Raw genomic sequence first — 22,603 nt, 5'->3', positions numbered from 1 at the left:
GTCATTTCTAACTCGATTCCAACTCGCGTGTAAGGCGGAATGGAACATGATTATTTATTACCGGTTGGAGCTTGCTTAGACCACAGCAGATAGATGATTTATTTCAGCAGTCTACCCACTAATCCAAGTTGGAGCCTGAGTCAGTGACTGTGGTTGCTTCTGTCTCCTTTTCCAGCACTGAAGCTTTCAGCAATCCTTGAGGGAAAGCCTCTCCATGAGTCAAGTGCAGTCTATCTGCCCAACAGAATTAAATAGCAGTAATTATGGTGGATCAAGTCATGCAGTGGGTGTGTGGGGCAAACACCTGATTACAACAAAAACAAAAATGTCAAAGCTAACCTTCAGGAAAGTTTGGGTTAAATTTCCATGAGAAATTAAGACGGGAAATTCAGGAAATTTTCCTCATTGGAAACTTAATCGGACCTAACTGACAGTATTGGTGAGATTATTTCTGTCCAGATGAAGGTGAGGGAATGTCAGTACAAAGCTTAGAGGGACGCTGTTTTTCCTATTAGTTGATTTCGATCAGAAAAAAAAAAGAGCATTCACAGGAGCGATTATGTTTATGTCACGTGTTTCTACCACAGTGGACACCATATGAGTCAGACAAAGCAGAACAATGACTGATATTGGTCTGCACATTTCCTGTTATGGCGCTTATTGTTCCACTTGTGCTTATTGCCCCTGTGTGTGCTGTTCAAAAGTCCCACTCTTCCATCCTGGACAAGATGATGGTGACACGTGACATGTTGAACATAAAGTGTCAGCACACTAGTGAGGAAAATAGCATCATCAGCACTTTAGTTTTTACCAGTATCTCTACTTGTAATGTGCAAAATCAATTTTTGCGCTTGTCGGAAATGTGATTGTGGTACTACAACTTGAATGAAAAAAGAAAAATGAAACCTGGAAATAAAAATAGCAGATAATGTGGTTGCACAAGTGTGCACACCCCCTCATAAATAGGAATACGACTGGGATGGTAATTGACCACTCACATTCAAACTCATGTTAAAAGGGAGTCGGCACCCAGCACACAAATTGGAATGAACAAATTCTCTATTTACTAAGAGTATCAGTCTTTCCATGTTTTGACACTTATCTTCTAATGTATAATGTATCTAAAAACAAATTGCTGAATTCACTTTAGGCACGGCGTGTGAACACTTGCACCTCTGGAGAACAACATACCTCAGAGTTTGGCTGTATCCCAAAAGCATCTGTTTCCAATGGCCCTCAGGTGGCCATGACGCCTCTGGGTAACAGATCCAATGCACAAACTAATTGAAGACTTCCTGCCGTAGTCTGCCTTTGTGTCTGCTATCATTCCACCTCTCTCACCCACACACCCTTTCTCACACATGAAATAACAGTTACCGTAGTAACCCTCAGTCATACAGGGCATAATTGCTAGCCAGCAGGAAGTGTGGAGCTTTTTGGGTTAATTAGCACTTCCGTTTGGGAAATGGTGGACTTGGCTGTAGTCTTAGTAGGAGACCTGTGTGTCATGCTGAGAAAGGGGTTTTCCATGTTGTTATAACATTTTGGTTATTGTTCTGATGGTTAACTCGGTATCACACCATCAGGGTATTTCATTATGAGGTCATTTTTCAGGTCAGGTCTATTTCTGGATGGAATACCACCTAACATGCGACTGCCTTATCGCCATTTGATGCTTGCCCCATTTCTATATTACAGATTTATAAAGCAATTTGGATTTTTTTGTTTGCTTGTTTTTTTTACAGTATCCAGAATCATTACTCCTGGGTTCACATTTTTTCTTGCAGCATCTTGGCAACTATGTTGGGACAAAATTAAGAATGTGTGTGGCATCTTAAGGCAGTCTTTTTAGGGGGTTGTCATTTATTCATGGAACTTATTTAAGGAACTGTGAAATTGAGTCTTTGTTTCTTCGACGTGATGATATACAATAGTCAGCTGTTTCTTGAGCGTGAAAGACTCTAAGTGATACTTGAAAATGTATTATAATAAGTCAAGGGTTTGTGTGTATGTGTGGGTGGTGGTTATACTTAAAAAATGGAAAAAGAAAAAAAATACGGGGATTCCCTGTATGTCAATAAATGAGGTTTAAGTAACTAGCAAGTCAAAAAGATCGGATTTTTTCCATGACAGTGCTTAATGTTTGAGGGAGTGGTAAAAATTTGGAATTTAGCATCCATTTGGTTTTTGGATTGCACTGATTGTAGGTTAGTAGTCACTGTCATTTATCAAGCGACACACACGTTCAGGCCCTCACTCAATTAGTCTTGTAGGACATTGGTTTTACTCGAGCACTGATTTGTCTCGAAAAAAATGCTTTAATAGCTTTCCCATACATGTTGACACAACTGTAAGAGCTTTACCTTGGTCCCCTTACAGCTGGATAGCATTGACGCTCGACCATCCCCACCCACAGAAAATGTGATCAAACTGCACGAAATTTCACTTTGACTCTCTTACCTCAGCTGGCAATAAAGCGTGCACATGCGAACAAGTGCACATGGAACAACGCTAATGAATTGCAGCCGATTGTAAACCGATGACGAAGATTCCTGAAATTGTGTGTGTGCCTGGCGAGCACGTGTGTCATGAGACTGAAAGTGAGCCTTGATACGTCATAAAGAGCCTTTGGCAAGTGGACATTTTTTGCAGCACCATAAATTGTGTTTTAACCACATATGATCAGTGGTTTGTATCCATAACATGGTTTTAGTGCTCTGAAACCCACGGGAGCACTTTCTCTGTCTATAAACAGGCTCACACCTATTTACGATATTTTATATAATAATGTGAACCAATATGTAGTACCAAAATCCATCAATCCTTCAACTACAACAAATTTGAACCATTTCGTAGCACCTGTTGTCACTCTCTTGTTGTCAAGAATTGTGAGACTATCAATCACATAACCACTTTGAGGAAACTAAAGGAAGATTAAGAAGCAAATTGTGCTTAGTTAATTTGTGACTCTCAGTAAAAGCAACACATACACGGGTAATTTAAACTTTGTCTATTTAAATAGCAAAATCTTTAACTAAAACATGATTTTATCTAATAAAATTTTACTAGCCTAATGTTCAAATACAGCTGCAACTAACAATTATCTTAGTAATCAAATAATCTGTCAATTATATAAATTTTCCGATGATCGGATGATAAATTTTAATTTCCATCTGTTTATTCACAAACAGGACATTATTTCAATTCGACAGTGCAGACAAACAAACTGACTGAGACTGCTATGGACAAATATAAACAATGTCTCAAAATCATTAATTGGTTATTTTTTTGGTATGCTTATGTGTGCTGCATTAACAAAAAAAAAAGACATTAGGAAGTAGCTTATGATCAGGAAGAGGAACAGGATAGGTGGAGGCATTAGTAGGAGAATATTTTATGTGTGTGACACATGGTGCTTTCTGGACGTGTGTGTGCTTGTGAACATGTGAGAGAACGAGGCCGTGTGCGCACTAATGTTGAAATGTGTCAGATATGCTCTTCTGGGCCTGAGCGAGCAGGCGTGGCTCTCTCCGGACCTTTTGGCCTAATATTTGAGTCATTTCATCACAGTGGGAAAAAGTCTCACTGAAAACGTTGATCATCACTGACAGGTCATTCTTGAGTTGATTTTAAAAAGAACTTTGTTCGCAAACATTCCTCACAAAGTTTTTCCTAATTGGTTTATAATGACGTCTTCTTGTTACGTTAATCCTAATGTCTAATCACATAGGGGCTATTTGGCAAAAAGCAGCATTTATGTGCACTCACCAGCATACTTCCAAAATGAATCAGTACTGGCTTGGAGGAACAACTTTAATCATGCTCTAAACATTTTAAAATTCGTCATTTGTGTAATACTATTTAAATAGCCAACACATTGCCCAATGCCTTTAAAAAAAAATAAAAAATTGTTTCCACTTACGTCAACATTCCATCATTCTTACAGCCCAACTCTAATCCCTGCGTAAATTTTAAAACAAAATAACCTCAAATTATGTTACTCATAAAAAAGTTAGGGAATTTGGGGCTTTTTGATTAAATATCAGGATGAACCTAAAATTCACTTTCACCTTTATAGGTGAACCTAATTCCACCTTAATGTACATAGTAGCGTTACAAATAAATGAATAGCAAAATCAACAACAGATGTTTGATCCATGAAAAGCTCCAAGGATGCCCACTTCTATACCTTCTGTGACTCTTCTAGTCTCTCTGTATCTCTATGCCTAAACTGCTGATGACACTGCTGATCTATTGTTAGGCGTCGTCCTGCTCTCACGATATCAAATTAGAATTTATTGGTCGCTTCAAGTATCAAATAACTGTTGTTTTGCACGTAACATAATTAATATAATAATTTGGTGTTATTTTTGGGTTCATCTATAAGCCTTACATACATGCAGAATACAGTACAAGTCGAGGCAAAGATCAGATCTTCTCATATTGTTGTTAAACTGACGTCAGTTTGGCAAGGAAGAAATGTTCCTATTCTCCATGAGACTATCACTTTTATAACAATAGCTTCCCATCATTAATGTGGGAATTTGTGAGTGTGTGTGTGCGTGTGTGTGTGTGTGTGTGCATGCGCATGTGTGTGCGAAGTGTGCAAGGTGTGTGCTTGCACGTGTGTGCGTGATGTGTGTCTGGGTGGGTCCTCTTTTGGAGGACATTTCTCATTCCTGAAATATTTGTTTTAAATTTCAGTGCCTTCAGATTGTTTCGAAAATTACCAAGGTCAGGCGAACGACACACAAACACATGCACGCACGCACACACAAACACACACACAGAGTAACTCCATACTTAAATTTAAAAAAAAAAGTGTGCGAGTCCAGATGCCTGAAAATTCTACCTAAGTGCAGTGACTATTCAATAAAAAAATACACAGCAACAAATACTCCCACAAGAAAGTGGACTTCATTTCATTTTCAAAACCTACGTATAATGACATGAATTGAACACGCAATGATTTGTGTTGTTTTGTTTTCCCGCCTCCATCCTTTCTGAGCTGCCGGGGGGCCCAACTGAGGCCCTCTTGTTTTACATCCTTGTTTTACATAATGCACTGGGGCACTATCACGTTCCATCATGGTGCGTTAGGGTCATCTATAGGACAGTGACCCCTCGGAGTCCAAGTGAAAGAAACCACAGTTTGACTTTCCCTCTGCAGCACTTGAGTGTAAGCAGAAGCTAAACATATCCTGTGTTTGCTTTTAAGATCTTAAATCTTGCGTGTAGCTTGTCTTAGGAAAAATAAAAGATGATATTTCACACAGTGGAAACCCAAAAACCTTTCATGGCGCACACAATGAAAACACATAACAGCTTAACAGTAAAACAACCAGAAAAATAAATAAATATAAGACAAAAATAGTAAAAATAATGGATGAAAAAGTGATGCAGACAAGGTTCTCATTCTTTATTTTACCGTTAATGTTTCTGTAATCCTACATAAAAGCAAACAGATCGCATGTTTGTCTATTTTTCATTTCTATTTATACATTACATTACAACAATGGGATATCTAATTTTGAAACTCCCTCTGTAAGTTTCGGTTTCATTTCAAGACAAACATTCTGAGAAACCGTTCACCGTGTTTGAAAGGAAGTTGCTAGGGCTCACATTTACAACAGCCTTCTTCATCGCGATGGTGTCTCTTTTCCAAATCCTATTACTACTTGCATTTTCAACAGGTCAGTGAATAAATAAGACTACACTTTTTACAAAAAAGGGGAATTTGGAGACATTTATCTCCAGATGAACCTAAAATGCATTTGTAAGTGACTTCTCCAATCCTCTGAATGTAAATATGTAATATGTCTATAGTACCTTTTTTTTTTTTTTTTTTTATAAACTTAATATTCTCTTGCTGGACAGCAACATTCACAATACGTTTTGTGAGTTGTGCATTGTAGTTGGGTCATTCGAGCACTGAAAGACAATTTAACCACCAATGTACCATTTATTTTACATGGTGAGCTCAACCATCATTTTATGATATATATATTGCTGTGTTTGGTACATTCCTGTAACAGATACTCTGGCACCTGAGACAAATGTGTAACAATTGTTCAAGTTACTGTAAAAAGAGGTTTGGTAACAGAAAAGTTACTTTTTACATATGACAATTTAAAATGTTGGCACAGATTCCGCGAGTCGTCACCTTATCGTGGTGGAGGGGTTTGTGTGCCCCTATGATCCTAGGAGCCATGTTGTCGGGGGCTTCATGCCCCTGGTAGGGTCACCCATGGCAAACGGGTCCTAGGTGAGGGGTCAGACAAAGCACGGCTCACCCAAGCCCCTTATGATGAAAAACATAAATGGACTTTGTTTTCCCTCGCCCGGATGCGGGTCACCGGGGCCTCCCTCTGGAGCCAGGCCTGGAGGCGGGGCTCGAAGGCGAGCGTCTGGTGGCCGGGCCTTCGCCCATGGGGCCCGGCCGGGCATAGCCCGAAATGGAAACGTGGGTCCCCCTTCCCATGGGCTCACCACCTGTGGGAGGGGCCGAAGGGGTCGGGTGCAATGTGAGCTGGGCGGCAGCCAAAGGCAGGGACCTTGGCGGTCTGATCCCCGGCTGCAGAAGCTGGCTCTTGGGACATGGAATGTCACCTCTCTGGCTGGAAAGGAGCCCGAGCTGGTGTGCGAGGCAGAAAGATTCCGACTAGATATAGTCGGACTAGCCTCCACACACAGTTTGGGTTCCGGTACAAGCCCTCTCGAGAGGGGCTGGACTCTCTTCCACTCTGGAGTTGCCCACGGTGAGAGGCGTCGAGCAGGTGTGGGTATACTTATTGCCCCCCGGCTGGGCGCCTGCACATTGGGGTTCACCCCGGTGAACGAGAGGGTAGCCTCCCTCCGCCTTCGGGTGGGGGGACGGGTCCTGACTGTTGTTTGTGTCTATGCACCAAACAGCAGCTCAGAGTACCCACCATTCTTGGGGTCCCTGGAGGAAGTGCTGGAGAGCGCTCCTTCTGGGGACTCTATCGTTCTACTGGGTGACTTCAATGCTCACGTGGGCAATGGCAGTGAGACCTGGAAGGGCGTGATTGGGAGGAACGGCCCCCCTGATCTGAACCCGAGCGGTGTTCTATTGTTGGACTTCTGTGCTCGACACGGATTTTCAATAATGAACACCATGTTCAAACATAAGGGTGTCCATGTGTGCACTTGGCACCAGGACACCCTAGGCCGCAGTTCGATGATCGACTTTGTAGTCGTGTCATCGGATTTGCGGCCGCATGTTTTGGACACTCGGGTGAAGAGAGGGGCGGAGCTGTCAACTGATCACCACCTGGTGGTGGGTTGGCTCCGATGGTGGGGGAAGATGCCGGTCCGACCTGGCAGACCCAAACGCTCTGTGAGGGTCTGCTGGGAAGGTCTGGCAGAATCTCCTGTCAGGAGGAGCTTCAACTCCCACCTCCGGCAGAGTTTTTCCCACGTCCCGGGGGAGGCGGGGGACATTGAGTCTGAGTGGACCATGTTCCGCGCCTCCATTGTTGAGGCGGCCGACCGGAGCTGTGGCCGTAAGGTCGTTGGTGCCTGTCGTGGCGGCAATCCCCGAACCCGCTGGTGGACACCGGCGGTAAGGGATGCCGTCAAGCTGAAGAAGGAGTCCTATCGGGCCGTTTTGGCCTGCGGGACTCCGGAGGCAGCTGACAGGTACCGGATGGCCAAGCGGAACGCGGCTTCGGCGGTTGCTGAGGCAAAAACCCGGGCGTGGGAGGAGTTCGGTGAGGCCATGGAGAATGACTTTCGGACGGCTGCGAGGAAATTCTGGTCCACCATCCGGCGTCTCAGGAGGGGGAAGCAGTGCAACGTCAACACTGTTTACAGTGGGGATGGCGTGCTGCTGACCTCGACTCGGGACGTCGTGAGTCGGTGGGGAGAATACTTCGAAGACCTCCTCAATTCCACCTACACGCCTTCCATTGAGGAAGCAGGGCCTGGAGACTCTGAGGCGGATTCTCCAATCTCTGGGGTCGAAGTCACTGAGGTAGTTAAAAAACTCCTCGGTGGCAAGGCCCCGGGGGTGGATGAGATCCGCCCGGAGTTCTTAAAGGCTCTGGATGTTGTGGGGCTGTCATGGCTGTCACGCCTCTACAACGTTGCGTGGACATCGGGGACAGTGCCTCTGGATTGGCAGACTGGGGTGGTGGTTCCCCTCTTTAAGAAGGGGGACCGGAGGGTGTGTTCCAATTACAGGGGAATCACACTCCTCAGCCTCCCTGGTAAGGTCTATTCAGGGGTGCTGGAGAGGAGGGTCCGTCGGGAGGTCGAACCTCGGATTCAGGAGGAGCAGTGTGGCTTTCGTCCTGGCCGTGGAACAGTGGACCAGCTCTACACCCTCGGCAGGATCCTCGAGGGTGCATGGGAGTTCGCCCAACCAGTCCACATGTGTTTTGTGGACTTGGAGAAGGCGTTCGACCGTGTCCCTCGGGAGGTTCTGTGGAGGGTGCTTCGGGAGTACGGGGTGCCGAGCCAACTGATAAGGCCGGTTCGGTCCCTGTATCACCGATGCCAGAGTCTGGTCCGCATTTCCGGCAGTAAGTCGGATTCGTTCCCAGTGAGGGTTGGACTCCGCCAAGGCTGCCCTTTGTCACCGATTCTGTTCATAATTTTTATGGACAGAATTTCTAGGCGCAGCCGAGGCGTTGAGGGGGTCCGGTTTGGGGACCTCAGCATCGCGTCTCTGCTTTTTGCAGATGACGTGGTGCTGTTGGCTTCTTCAGGCCGTGATCTCCAGCTCTCGCTGGAACGGTTCGCAGCCGAGTGTGAAGCGGTCGGGATGAGGGTCAGCACCTCCAAATCCGAGTTCATGGTCCTCGATCGGAAAAGGGTGGAATGCCCTCTCCGGATCGGGGATGAGATCCTGCCCCAAGTGGAGGAGTTCAAGTATCTTGGAGTCTTGTTCACGAGTGAGGGGAGGATGGAGCGTGAGATCGACAGGCGGATCGGTGCATCGTCGGCAGTAATGCGGACCCTGTACCGGTCCGTTGTGGTGAAGAGAGAGCTGAGCCAAAAGGCAAAGCTCTCAATTTACCGGTCGATTTACGCTCCTACCCTCACCTATGGTCACGAGCTATGGGTCGTGACCGAAAGAACGAGATCTCGGATACAAGCGGCCGAAATGAGTTTTCTCCGCAGGATGTCCGGGCTCTCCCTTAGAGATAGGGTGAGAAGCTCGGTCATCCGGGAGAGACTCGGAGTAGAGTCGCTACTCCTCCACGTTGAGAGGAGCCAGATGAGGTGGCTCGGGCATCTTATCAGGATGCCTCCTGGACGCCTCCCTGGGGAGGTGTTCCGGGCATGTCCCACCGGTAGGAGACCCCGGGGACGACCCAGGACGCGCTGGAGAGACTATGTCTCTCAGCTGGCCTGGGAACGCCTTGGGATCCCCCGGGATGAGCTGGATGAAGTGGCTGGGGAGAGGGAAGTCTGGGAGTCCCTCCTAAAGCTGCTGCCCCCGCGACCCGACCCCGGATAAGCGGAAGAAGATGGATGGATGGATGGATGGATGGAGATTCTGGATATTGACACATGTGATATACATTTCGAGATGAAGAAACTCTGAATCCACAGGCAGGTGTGTGGCGGGACCCCCAGAGGAAATTTACGTCAAGGCAGGTGAGATGGTTGTGCTGCAGTGCCAACGGTCATCTCATCGTCTTGACCACGCTCCAGTAATATGGACCAGTGAGAGCAAGCTGCCGATGGACCTGAGCAACATGTCACCGGCTGAACAGAGACAGATGGGTCTCCTTTTTTTTGACACGAGCCTTTTCATTCTCACTGCTTCAGTAAACCATCAGGGCAACTACTCGTGTTCACAAAGGTAAATTAGAATCATGGCTAACATTTTGAAGCGCTGTTGTATTTGAGTGTACCAAGTTCCCACAGACATACTCTGAACTTTTCTCACGTGACAGGAATGAAAGTGAGAAGTTGTGGTTCAGGCTGACCGTGTACACCACGCTGACTACAGAGCTGGAACACAAAACTTGGTACCGGATGATATGTTACACACAAGAGTCCTGCACTTTGAGCTGTTCAGATGTCAACATCCCGCCTTCAAATAATCCCTACTTCACCAGTTATGACATCATATGGCACAAAGTATTTCAAATGATTTTTCACTATTTTCCAGAATTTGAATGAATGAATGAAGAGTGAAATTGCATCGCATTCTAATCAACCCTGCAGGAGGGCAAGTCAGCGCAGAAAGTTAAGAGCTACTTCTCAAGTGTGGAAGAGACAGATTCTGGTGTCTACACCTGCACCAGGCCTTACCTCTTTGATGGTCAAATCTATAACATGAGCCACACGTTGGAGTTGGACGTCCAGCCTAGTCAGAGTAAGTCTATGGAAAAATATCTGTCACCTGCATGATTGCAGATTTTTTTGTTCAAAATGTTGGCACTGTATAAATTAATTGGATATTTTCCTAGGAAACAAACATGCTATGATCTCCTACCCGGGGGCAAATGAAATCATTTATGTGGATGTGGGTAAGCATCACTCTTGTATTGATTCTATCCGTTTTCTTCTGCTTATCCTGTTCAGAGCCATCACACCAAAATTTACACTTTGAGCTTTCAATGCATCAACGCTGGCCATGTGAACCACTACATTATGACTTTTTCTTTCCCCCTCAAACTGCTTTTTCAGGCTCACCGGCTGTGATTAAATGTGAAGCTGTATCATATTCAGAGCCCAGTTTGATGTTTTGGATGAGTGGCAAGACATTTGTGGAAAAGAATGACTCCTTCCCAGTCTTCTCCAATTACACAAGGTAAACGACTCACATGCAAAATGAATGAACAAATTTCAATTGGTCTGATAATCTTATTCTTCCAATCTCATTTTACAGGGAAAATTTGATTGAAGGTGTAAAAAACACTGTAAATTTGGTGTTCAAAGAAGTAACAGAGGAAGATCTCTCAAATAATTACACCTGTAAAATGCAATATTTTCCACTCTCAATCTTCGTCACCATTACCTTAGCCAAAAAAGGTAAGACTGATTGATTGTTCTAAGTTTGAATTGCTTAACATGTAACGCCTCCATGCGTAATTTATACAAAAGAACAAAAACAGTTGTAGCTGACTGTGTATGCTGGAGTCGCATTGTATCGACAAAAATCCCGACCTCCGATAAAAGTCATTTGTTTTGATTAGCAATAACAAGGAATGCTGATGATCATTTCAAAAGTACTGCTGTCTTAAGTATTTTCATTATTATTTTGATGACATATCCAATCTTCTAAACCTACAAGTGATTAGAACACGTCAGATCGTTGACATTTGAACTTTTACACTTAAGTCCACCCCCGAAAATAGATAGATCTCTATTTTCCACTTTCATGACCAACATGCCATAGTGGCGCAGTGAGCTCGCTTGACCAGCCGCCACTGTTTAATATTAACCATCTAAATCATGTCTGCATTCTGTCTTGGGTGTTTTATTTTTCATTTCAGTTCAAGGTTCCCACTTGCCTGTAGCACTCTGCCCTGTGGTTATCATGGCAATAATGGCCGCAACTGTCAGTGTCTATGTCAAATTCAAGATTGAACTCATTCTCTTTCTGCGAAACACTCTGGGCTGTCATAGGAAAACCTCAGGTGAGAATCAGTCAAATGGTGGCCTATTCTGGTTAAAAATAAAACAACACTATTTGTGCACTATAGAAATTCTCTACAAGTGGTACTTTGACTTACTAGCACTTTAACTTGCCAGCTTGTAGGTTACAACCACATTTTTTGCATAGGTCCACTAGGTTTGTTGTCAGTAAAACGTAATTAATCCCAACTACATGTGCTGCTCCACCATTTGTGTTCAATTAACTGTCTGCTTTAAGTTTATCACACCACAACAGAGGTGCTATTCATTAACCTTGTGTACTTGCATTAATCTAGCAGACTTTAATGCAAAGTTATATGGTTGTTTTAAATGAACAATGTGTTATTGTTAGGGTCTTACCGATATGGATGCTGATGCCTATTCTCATATTTGGCAGAGTAAATTAAGCTTTGAATTACAGGACAAACTATTGTTTTACAATACTTTGTAACTTTCCAACAGAGGGGAAAAAAATCAAAAATCATCCAATTTTGGGGAGTCCATTATTGAAGTCCATTATTTTTGTCCTATGTTGTAATGTGTTTTAAAAAAGAAGATTTTATGTTGATTTTGAAATAGGTCATATTAACCTATTAAGCGGCTGGTTCCTATATCTTTGATTTAGTCAAACAGTAAACAACTGGAAGTAGCAATAAACTGCTTGACGCCTCATTTCTGAAGAATTGTTAACTGGAAAAACTCGCCCACTGTGATACAATATCCTGTGTTGTTTACTTTTAGATGGGAAGACCTACGATGCATTTCTCATGTGTTATAAGAGCGACAATGGGACAGGATTGAAAGCGTGTGATACAAAGTGGCTAGAGAATGTTCTAGAAGAACATTTCGGCTATAAGCTCTGCCTCTTTGATCGGGATGTACAACCAGGAAAAGGTATCCTACTTCAGCCCAGTTGTGATAATTCAAGTCAAATCATTCACAGCTAACGTACAATTGTGTCGGTGTGTCACAGCTGCGTCCGAGGCGCTGTTCGACTGCATAGAACAAAGTCAATCGGTGGTCCTGGTACCTTCCCCTCTGGCTGGGAATCTGGAAACTGGCTTGTTGAGTGCCATCCACGCAGCCCTAGTGGAACGCAAGACGAGCTTGGTTGTCATCAAACCTGGGAATGTGAAAGAAGACAAATGGGAGCCCGCACCAGAGGCCTTCAAGCTCCTTGAGAAGATGGGCCACTGCATCAAATGGGAGGGCTTAAGTTCTCTGCCGCCTTCTTCCACCTTCTGGAAGAAGCTCCGCTATCATCTCCCAGCAGCGTACACAAAAAACAAAGCTTTACCTTTAGAAGCTCTTCCGTAGAAGCTCTCGCAAACCTCCAGTACACCTGCGGATGATCTGATGTGAACTGCCATGAACGGGCTAATGGGAATTAGCAAAGATGTCACGGGAAGAGAGGAAGGAATCGGCTTTGTGACCTTGATTGCTGGAGAGTCGAGCGGGGAAAGGGAAAGAAATAGACGGGATACACTGACCTGCTTGCCGATTCTTTTTTGTCATAGTGGAATTTGTTGATTGAATGTCTAAATTATCCATCTTCTTTGTAGTGTTGGCTCACTGTCTTCAAATAAAAAGCTGAGTTGACTCGCTGGCACGGCAGCAGGACCAATCGTCTTGAAAACGTCACAACTTTGGATATTTCCACCTTGATCGGCACCAGCTCTGAACTATTTCCCACCTTAGCCCACGTTATCGCACATTTTAACAATGAGGTTACTTTGACAAAGTGGAAACGGAAACTTGTAACCTATGCGACGGAAATGCAAGCATCAAATATAACGAGAATTAAACATTGCATATTTAATAATGCTCCATCTACATCAGGTTGATTGTTTTGGGGCAACGTGCTTGATGTCACAAATCACTACTGTGAAATTCTTTTGTAGTTCACATAGGTGTAGTGTGGTTTTCAGCATGCACAAACAGACACAGGAAACCACTGCGTAATGTAGCTACCGCCTATTTCAGCATCTTCATCTGCTCGCGCATTCAAGATGCAAAAAGTACGTGCAGGTTTGAGAGAAAGTGTTGGCAAAGTCATGATGTGATCATTTAAGCGGGATGCAAACTGGATATATCCTGCTGTTTGGGGTATTTCCCATTTTCTTGGAGGGATGCTGTGTGAATAGCAATCAACGTGATAAAACGGGTATTTATTTTGAAGCCAAAAGATTGTTAAATGTAAATGCTTTGAGCCTGAGGTGTCTTTCCTCCAGGTCCTCGCACGACTACGATACAGCAGAACTATCGAGTTGTGGAGGGGGAAATGTTTCTGATGCCGTGCACCAACAACAAGGTTACGTGGCACAAGATGCGAGCAGAAAGAGGAGAAAATGGAGACTTTTTTTTCGACTGTGGTACGGAGTTCCTAACCCAAGCCAACCATTCAGGAAATTACACTTTACTTAATGGGTAATGTCGTGCTTATTTTTGTGTTTGCTTGTATCAGAGTAGTCCTCAAACTTTTTATGCCGACTGCCCTGTATGAGAGAGATTCTCACAATTTGCCACTTGATTTCCAAAGGATTCCGTTCTTGGGGCGTTTGTGTTGTCAAATGGCAGCACAATGTTCCTCTATCTGCAGGTGATGGACAAACACCGGTTGCCATGTTACAAGGATGAGGAGGCGGTTGTCACGCTGATTGCACGTGCAGGAGGGACCATCCCCTGCCCTGGATTCAACTGTACACTTAGCACAAGTGTGACCTGGTACAAGGTAAGACAGAGGCAGACATATTCAAGATTTGATGTAACGGAAACACCCGGGTGTTCTTTCTCTCAGGGTGACAAAAGTATATCAAAAATGCATCGTGCCAACTGTGTGAGGAACGGCGGGTTGCAGCTTTGCACAGTTAGCCAACATGACACAGGGCGATATTTTTGCGATAAACACTTTGTAGAGCAAGGAGTACAGTGGACCTTCAGGAGGCCTGTTGCTGTAACTGCCATACGTGAGTGCACTCTGTGGTGTATGAATGAAATGAATGTACATTTTATTTTTTGTCATTTTTATAGCTATTTTGTCAGTTTGACAGTATCCCCCTGCTTTTTGGAGGGGGGGGGGGGGTAAGGAATGAGTTGAGCACTGATACCTCACCCATCCCTACTTAAATTGCATTGGCAAAACAATCATTGACTGAGATTTTCAGCGAATGATGGCAGAGGGGGTAAAAAATGTGATTATCTGAATTCCCAAATGCCGACTTGGAAATTTGTGGGAGTTCAGTCAGCTTGTTTTTTTCCCCCTCTATATAACTGTACAATGAGGTAACATTGTGAAATAAATAAAATAAATAATTGAATAAATAAACAAACAAACAAACCAACGTGTCTTTTCATCAGCCTTTGAAAAAGTGAGTGCCTCTCCAAGGATTACATTACCTGATGACAGCGCACCACAAGAAGTGGAGTTGGGTAAGCACTGTACATCCAATTGAAATCACCTTACATTACATTTAGGCACAAGAAGTAACCCAGTGATGGGCTGCGCTTTTGGTATCTGGACTTTTAGTGAGGAGTTACTCGACTTAGTCCAACTCTTGAAACCACCACTATCAATTGCATTTAGAGGAACCACTAATTCTCCCAGGTGTGTATACTATATTATGATAAAGTGTTTTGTTGTTTGCTTTAGAGGAGCGCCACACTCTCAGTTGTCTGGTACATTTTCCTTTTGAGGTCAACTTTTCACCACAAGTGCAGTGGTACATGAACGAGGGAGACGAAGGAGGCAAACGAAATCTGATGCAAACAGAGAGCCAGCGGTAAGTGTCATTATCTTCACAAATCCAAGCTCTTTTGTCACATATTTGTTCGTTGCTGATAATTGAGGGCATGTTTCTGATTTTGACACATAAGTGACTTTCCAATTTGCCTTTCAGATGCAACAGGGTGACATTTGAAGAGTACTTGGTTACAACCAAAGCTCTCATACAGCAGGTGACAGCACTTCATCTGAAGCACACGTACACTTGCATGGCCTCAAACTCTGCTGGGAACAGCAGTGTCACAGTCAAGCTCAAGATGAAAACTAAAGGTACATGTATACTGATTTTATTTATATTGGCACTTTATTGAAGTACTTTACACAACCAGAGGTGTCAAATCCAGATCCAGAAAGTAAAAATCCTGCCACAGGTACTTCTAATCAACTAAGCCCTGAATCTTGTTTGCTTCATTTTTTCCGCGATTATTTTTTATTTATTTTTTTGCTTCTTTTTGCCTGGTGATTGATTTTTTTCTTGTATGCTTTGATTGCATTTCTTTTTCCCTATTTACTTGTTTTTGTTTGCATTCCTTTCTTGTCTGTGATCCTTTTTTCTTGTATGCTTGCTTTTGCATTTCTTTTCTTTTGTTTGCAAATCTTTTTTTTGTGACTCATTTTTTATGTAATTTTTATCTTCTGTAATGTATAATTGTTCTTTTCTTTCTTTCTTTCTTTCTTTCTTTCTTTCTTTCTTTCTTTCTTTCTTTCTTTCCCCTTATTTTTTGTACGTATTTGTGTTTCGGACCCCAGGGCCACCATAATCAGCAGCCTGTTTACAACAGCCCAGTTTACCTGTTATTTTTACTTTATGCATTTGATTTACATTTTATGCTTAACTGTTACAACTGCAGTCGTTAAAATGTTTTGAGAAAAAAATGTACTCATCTGTTTTGGAAACTTGAAGAGCTTTTGGCTGAGGCTGTTTATTTTACAGGGTGGATGGACACTGAAAAGGTCCAGGGTTTGTTGGTCAGGTCAACCTTGTAGACTTAAGGACCTTTAAATAGCCAAATATACTATATGTGTTATATATATACTATCTATAGTTTTAATAGACAACAAATATAACCAATATGTTTTATTTGCAGAAAAATGGCCATCACTGATTAGTTATCCAATTGCATCATTGCTGTTACTTGCTGGGGTAGCCATTGTTTTACGTGTGAAATGGTTGGAACTACAACTTATCTACATTTCACGCCTTCAAAGTGAAAAAGTTGATGCAGGTGGGAATGCAACACACACACACACGCACACATCATACATTGATAGATTTATCAGTAGATGTCCAACGCACTTACCAACAATGCAAGCTGACATTCATCTTCACAGGATGTGGTTTCACATCAACTCATAACTCTACAACAACATCAAAGTTGCATTCTCAAAAGTGTCTATTGTCAAACTAGGTCATTCCCCCTAGATGAAACATAATGTGACATACAATGTGTATAGCTGCACATCCCTTCCCGAAGTTAGCCTATTTTGATGTTTCAAAGCAATAAAAACAAAATAATATAGTCTGAAAGTCATTCTTTCAGGTCGATATTTAATTACTTTTTTCGTAAAGTAAACCCAAAACACAGAAAAAGGAAAATATTTTCTACAGGTGCTACAAAATGGATATGTCAGGTCAAATTTGACCTGTGGGGTATCCGTCTTACATGCCATAGGGGAGTCTCAAAACTATGAAAAGACACTTATCATGTTAATCATAAATATGATACATACATAATACATAAATACTGTATGTATTTTTAATGGCCAGTGGGGCGGTGTTTTAATGAAGGCGTTCCGATAACAGTTCCAATAATTACATCGCATTTGCAGTTTCTCACAGACGGCAGCAGCTGTGAATTGAAATCTATTTAAAATCCCTCGTTTTTTCAAATAATTAACTTAAGTAATTTTTCCAAATAATGAATATCTTTACTTTTTCAGATGAGAAAGAGTTTGATGTTTTTTTTTCATACGTGTGGACCTCTCCACATTATGAGGCGGCAGGTTTGACACGCTCCGCGCAATCAAGTCCAAACTCACACGGTAATGGGACATGTTTTCAGGTCACTGTGGTTGGAGGACACAAAAAAAAAATATATATATATATATTCATATTGCAGATTCTCCGTCTACCTTTGAACCATTCAATCTTGAGCATGTTATTGACAATTTGAGGCCACCTGAGGTGGTGATTCCCATGGTTTTGGAGGACCTGTGGGGCTATCGTCTCTGTTTGACGGAGAGGGACATGCTTCCTGGTGGAGGTGAGAAGATCAATTTTCAGTACACCTGCACATGAGTGGAGTCATGGTTTTTAATGACATCTGTTTTTCCTTGGTAGCCTACACAAACGATGTGGTACATGCAATTCGAAGAAGTCAGATCCTCATCTGTGTTGTGTCTGCTGACTATTTGTCTAACAGCAATGCTGTGTTTGTTCTGGAATCAGGAATACAGGCAAGTAAAAAAAAAAAAAATACTCACACAGGCATTGTTGGTAAAAAAACAAAAAAAAAACTTTTTTTTATTTAGAAATCATCCACTCTTCTTACACTAACCAAAAACCTCCCCAGGCACCACAGGTGTTCCCCATGGCTCTATCCTTGAGCCTCTTCTATTCTTCACCCACCCAATTTCCGTTTCCACTGGTTCACATACGACATTCATTTCTCATCCATTACAATGTTGTATTCAATGGAAAATTAAACTGTCAATAGCCAATACATTAATCTATTGATATAATGTAATTTAATCACAGCAAAACCACTAACAACTTACTCTTTTGTATTGTAAGGTTTTGTTGCAGAGCTCTACTCTTAAAATTCTGCTTATACGGACAAGTAGAACTTCCGCATGTTTCGAACAGCTAGATTCACCTCTGCCCTCAGTGGTCCAAAGGGCCTTGAAGGTGCTTCCTAGCCTCGACTGGAATTTGGGACAAACTGAAAGCGCGACCGGCAATTTCTGGAGGTCACTAAAGAAGGCCTTACCCAAACACAGAGTAAGAAGTGTCACTCGAGTCATTTCCCATGACCCTTTTGGAAACGATCTTAGAGACCAGGATTTAAGAATAGAGATGCACTGAGATCACTTTACATTTGAGTGCTCGTCAATACGAATCACTCATACATAACATGAAAATGTCATTGTGATGAAAATTTGGTTCATTTAAAATAAATCTTAAAACATCAACATTCAGCTTATGTTATTTGTGACATGAATAAAATGTGTCAAGGAATGCAGAAAATGAAACCTTAATTAGAAATGCACGTGTATGCGTGTCAAGTACAAGAAGTATCATATCAAGCAAGATAGAAATATTGTTAGATGGCAAAAATTGTTAAATGTTAAAATGAAACTGCAATGTTTTCATGCGTTGGTGCAAGTTTTTCCATTTCTTATGGCAAACAGAAACGACTCAAATATTTTGCAAAATGTTTATTGGACTGTTTGTTAAAACGCTATATCATGTGTAGCTAGAGTTTAGGTAACCAATTGTGAATTCTAAATGTTATGTTGATTTCAAAGTTGCAGGTAACAGAAAGCTAAAATCACATCGTGTCAGTGACTTATGTTATTCTTCCTCAGGCTTACTTGCTTTGTTTTTTCACGGGTGCTCCTCGTCTATGATTACCATTAGCAGGTTATTTTTTTTAGGGAGCGGTTACGTATTTGCATGATTTCACACTGAAGACAGATGATTCCATTTTTCGGGCTATTACTAAACAAACAACAAACATTGTTGTGGTGTAATTTCATAAAGTGATATTACACCAAAATGCAACAGAGGAGGAATAGGGTGAAGGATAAGATAGCACGCGCGCAAAAAAAAACAAAAAACAAAAACCTAACTAAAAGAATCTGTCAAAGTCACTCTTGGATATGACATTTTGATCTAAGTATTAGGGTTGCAAAATTCTAGAATAGCATCAAGCTGGCACCTTTCCACAGGAATTAAAGGTAACAAACCAGTTTATAAACTTAAAAGTTGGCTCATAATAAGGAAGTTATAGTTGGGCGAAATATATTTTAGCAGTGTACTGACTAAAACAACCAGGCACAGAGGCACCTTGCATTAGCAGTGTTCAAACATACTAGTATTTGCAGTCAAGAGCCATTGCTTTATTAATACCCATTATTTGGAATACTGTATTTCCCAAGCTTCCAATGGAAAGTCACCACACCTCTTTGCAACCCTGCTATAGATAAAACAAATGCCAAAACAAAACACAATCACACTTATATTTACATGTATATGCACAGCGGCTCAAAGGTGAAGAACAGCTGGCCAGCTATGTATGAAGTAGCAGGAAGGTAAGGGAGCCATGAGGCTTTCATATTAGCAATTAGATGTCATGCTCAGCACTCACTGTTGTGTTTTTCCATTGCTCAGCTGTAAGGTTATAAGGCGAGAACGCTAAAAGACTTAAAAGCATGGTGGGGCATGGTCAAAGCAGAGGCTGCAATAATTTAAGCCATTGTAGAGATCTCGGGTGCGATTTTACTGAGACTTGAGATGCCATGAAAAGGATTTGCTTCATTATTTGTCTGTGTGCGCCTTCAGCTTCCTCTCCCAAAGTTTTTGATTATCAGAAAAGCCCTGCTTGCCCTTGTTGAAGGAGTTTGGTCCTGCTGATGTCGGAGTCTCCCTAAAAAGATTTCAGATAAATAACATGTTAAAAGCTGACGGGACTTGACATACAAATGAATGCACTGTAGTAAGATCCTAATTTTAGTTACGTTTTATGATGATTAGTTATACATTTGTCAAACACTAAAGGGTCAATTGAAACTTCCCTTGAATTGCAAAAAAATGAGTAATGCACTGTTTTAAAATAAAAAATACAGCTCAACATTTAATTCATGTGACTTTCCCCTAAACACCACTAGAGGGAGCCCGCATACTACACTTTGTGAATTACTGGCCGAGTATGACTAACAATGAGAATAGTGATTTTGACTGTAAATACACCGCAATGATACCAAAGCAATGCAATATTTCAAACTCATCTTACTACACTCACAGACAAGGATATCACAAAAAAGAAATCATGTCACCAAAGAAATATGTGGGGGTTCAAAAATGACCAGACAGAAGTAAAACAAAGTTGTCAATGTACCTGCCAATGTTTTTCATTCTCATTTTTGCCTCTGGGGGCATCTCCTCAGGTTCGCTCTGCAAGGTGAGAACATTTTATCAGCTCATTTACATTGGTGGTCTTTTAGGCCATGCTTTTTACATGTGTTTTTTCTGAGAACATGTCAACAGGAACAGTCATGTTGTAAAAATGTCGTTGTCCGTTAGAGACGAAGAAATAAAGACATGTCTTCTCTCAGCACTAAAAGAAAAGCAAACATCTGCTCTACTACATCTTCTTGCAGCTCGAGTCATATTATAGGCAAACTTCACAATACCTCGATTACATTTCGAAACTATCAAGCAAATAATTTATCAAGGACCTTGCTATTTTGACGTTTTACAGAGCAAAGGAGATAGGTTTAATGACTACACCCCTACCCAGAAATTGGAGGGGGAGCTCACCACATTTGAAGGCCAGATGTTTAGAAGGTTTCCCCATTCACGATTGTCTAGTTAGTATTAAAAAAAAAAGTACAATTGTCTTTGGCAATTCTTCCATTCCAGTACTTACATCATCATCCTCGTTGAAGACGGATGCCAAGCCAAGCTTTTTAGGAGGGGCTGTTGGTACGGGCTCTTTAGGTTTCTAAAGGCAAAATAGTGAGAAAACAGGGGGAATTACATTTCACAGCATAATCCATGATTACTTCAACATATTTCCTCAAGACAAACTCTGTATTGCTTGTCTTCATTCGGGTCTCGCGGAGTGAACTCTAGCCTAGCTGATAAACACTTTCTGGTTATCCCTCAAGGACCTAAAAAAAAAAATCTTGCTTTGCCTCAGGTACCTTGTTGGCTGGTCTTTATTTTTTATGATTTTTTTTATGTCAGCTAGAGTGATCCCTAGCCAATATGCTGTGACTTGTGGCGCCTAAATTCACATGGACTTACATGTGTTTATATCTGAAGAAAATATAACATACAAGATGAGGCTGTGTTTCATTGTTTACTTATCAGGCATGTGTGATTCTCTACTCAACTAGCGCATGTGAGTACTTTTCTCATCTATACATATAGACAAACATTCCCAGTTATATTCACACCTAAGGATAATTCTGTGTCTTCAACTGATTGAATGTGCATGTTTTTAGAATACAAGAGGGCTTCCTCCTGTAGTACCCAAAGAAAATAATGCAAAACTCTACACAGGAAAGCTGAAGTCTAGATTCCAACCACAAAGCTCAGAAGGTCCCCGAAAGATGAAGCTGCCCCTCACGACCAGCTACTAGCTCAACAAGTAAAACAATCAAAGAAGCAAACCATAACTCACACTTGCTCCAAGCTTGATCGATATAGGATTTGACTTTATCCCAGTGTTGCTGCTCGTGCCGAAACCTATTTTGGATGCTTTGCGAGGCGCTGGTGGATCTGACGGAGTTTCGTCCTCATCTTCAGATGAAAGATGCTGGGATGTGCGTTTGAGTTTGCTCGCTCCTCCGCCCACCGTGCTACAAGAGACAGGCTTAGTTTTCACTCTGCCTCCCTCCTCCAGCGGCCCTGCTTGAGGCAAGACAACTCACCAAGGTGAACAATGGTTTTGTTACAGAGCTATAAAACATTACCTGCACTGCTATGTTTGTAGCCACCAAATGTGACATTAAAAAACCGTCTAAATTTAGGTCATGCGTGCACTGCCCAGTTTGAGATAGATTTGAGGAAAGCTACCTATCTCAAATACATTTTTGCCACTTGTAACCTTAGCGCATACGCACAGAATACGATGACTGGGTACTATGTTTTTTTTGCAATTTGAACATACGATGGTATCTTTGCTAAACAACACGACATGTTAGCGCGTTACATTTTCGGATGGGCACCACAAGTGTCATATTTCTAATCGATTGGGGAATGTGGGAAGGAATGCATACACAGACTTAATTAAAAGGCGTGTTAAAATGATTGAAATAGCACAGATATCACCTCCGTCGTCGCGGCGGTCTCTCCTGCTGCGTTCGAAGTTCGCCATTTTAACTTAAATGGGCTGCATTCCGCTTCTTCTTCGTTTTAGTTTTCATTCCGAGCGTCTTGGCGCCACCAACGGAGAAATTCCGTCCCTTGTCTATTTT

At 42.2% G+C, this 22,603-nt stretch overlaps 2 protein-coding genes across 4 annotated transcripts in view; one reads left to right on the top strand and one right to left on the bottom strand.

Moving 5' to 3' along the window:
* Positions 1-19,243, top strand: part of LOC125967693 (interleukin-18 receptor accessory protein) — a 26,970-nt gene extending 7,727 nt beyond the window's left edge. The window contains exons 2-20 of one of the 3 annotated variants that reach the window (XM_049718968.2): positions 176-5,693; positions 9,580-9,832; positions 9,927-10,113; positions 10,201-10,351; positions 10,446-10,505; positions 10,666-10,789; positions 10,868-11,010; positions 11,475-11,618; positions 13,848-14,043; positions 14,194-14,347; positions 14,414-14,582; positions 14,974-15,045; positions 15,266-15,395; positions 15,513-15,667; positions 16,486-16,623; positions 17,339-17,440; positions 17,518-17,661; positions 17,739-17,854; positions 18,192-19,243. In XM_049718968.2, coding sequence (XP_049574925.1) covers positions 5,648-5,693; positions 9,580-9,832; positions 9,927-10,113; positions 10,201-10,351; positions 10,446-10,505; positions 10,666-10,789; positions 10,868-11,010; positions 11,475-11,618; positions 13,848-14,043; positions 14,194-14,347; positions 14,414-14,582; positions 14,974-15,045; positions 15,266-15,395; positions 15,513-15,667; positions 16,486-16,623; positions 17,339-17,440; positions 17,518-17,661; positions 17,739-17,854; positions 18,192-18,482 — 2,775 coding nt within the window. In that variant the 5' untranslated portion in view covers positions 176-5,647 and the 3' untranslated portion in view covers positions 18,483-19,243. Of the gene's footprint in view, positions 1-175; positions 5,694-9,579; positions 9,833-9,926; positions 10,114-10,200; positions 10,352-10,445; positions 10,506-10,665; positions 10,790-10,867; positions 11,011-11,474; positions 11,619-13,847; positions 14,044-14,193; positions 14,583-14,973; positions 15,046-15,265; positions 15,396-15,512; positions 15,668-16,485; positions 16,624-17,338; positions 17,441-17,517; positions 17,662-17,738; positions 17,855-18,191 lie in introns of all 3 variants that reach the window. The other 2 variants (XM_049718966.2, XM_049718967.2) reach the window with 2 other exon arrangements.
* On the bottom strand, positions 18,821-22,603 carry LOC125967697 (PEST proteolytic signal-containing nuclear protein). Its single transcript, XM_049718975.2, has 5 exons — positions 22,458-22,603; positions 21,808-22,034; positions 21,049-21,123; positions 20,518-20,573; positions 18,821-20,046 (listed from the first exon to the last, which is right to left on the bottom strand). Exons 1-5 carry the CDS (start codon positions 22,501-22,503, stop codon positions 19,938-19,940), a joined length of 513 nt encoding a protein of 170 aa, XP_049574932.1. The 5' UTR covers positions 22,504-22,603; the 3' UTR covers positions 18,821-19,937.

The sequence above is a fragment of the Syngnathus scovelli genome, chromosome 4, assembly GCF_024217435.2.
Source record: "Syngnathus scovelli strain Florida chromosome 4, RoL_Ssco_1.2, whole genome shotgun sequence".
Lineage (NCBI taxonomy): Eukaryota > Metazoa > Chordata > Actinopteri > Syngnathiformes > Syngnathidae > Syngnathus > Syngnathus scovelli.
The sequence above is the reverse complement of the archived record's forward strand: the minus strand, read 5'-3'. Positions and strand labels throughout refer to the sequence as shown.

Coding starts and splice junctions, on each gene's coding strand:
- LOC125967697 (XM_049718975.2), bottom strand. CDS start 22,503: ATGGCGAACTTCGAACGCAGCAGGAGAGACCGCCGCGACGACGGAG. Junction 22,035..22,457: donor AGACCGCCGCGACGACGGAG/GTGATATCTGTG, acceptor TGCCTCAAGCAG/GGCCGCTGGAGGAGGGAGGC. Junction 21,124..21,807: donor CGATCAAGCTTGGAGCAAGT/GTGAGTTATGGT, acceptor TTTTGCCTTTAG/AAACCTAAAGAGCCCGTACC.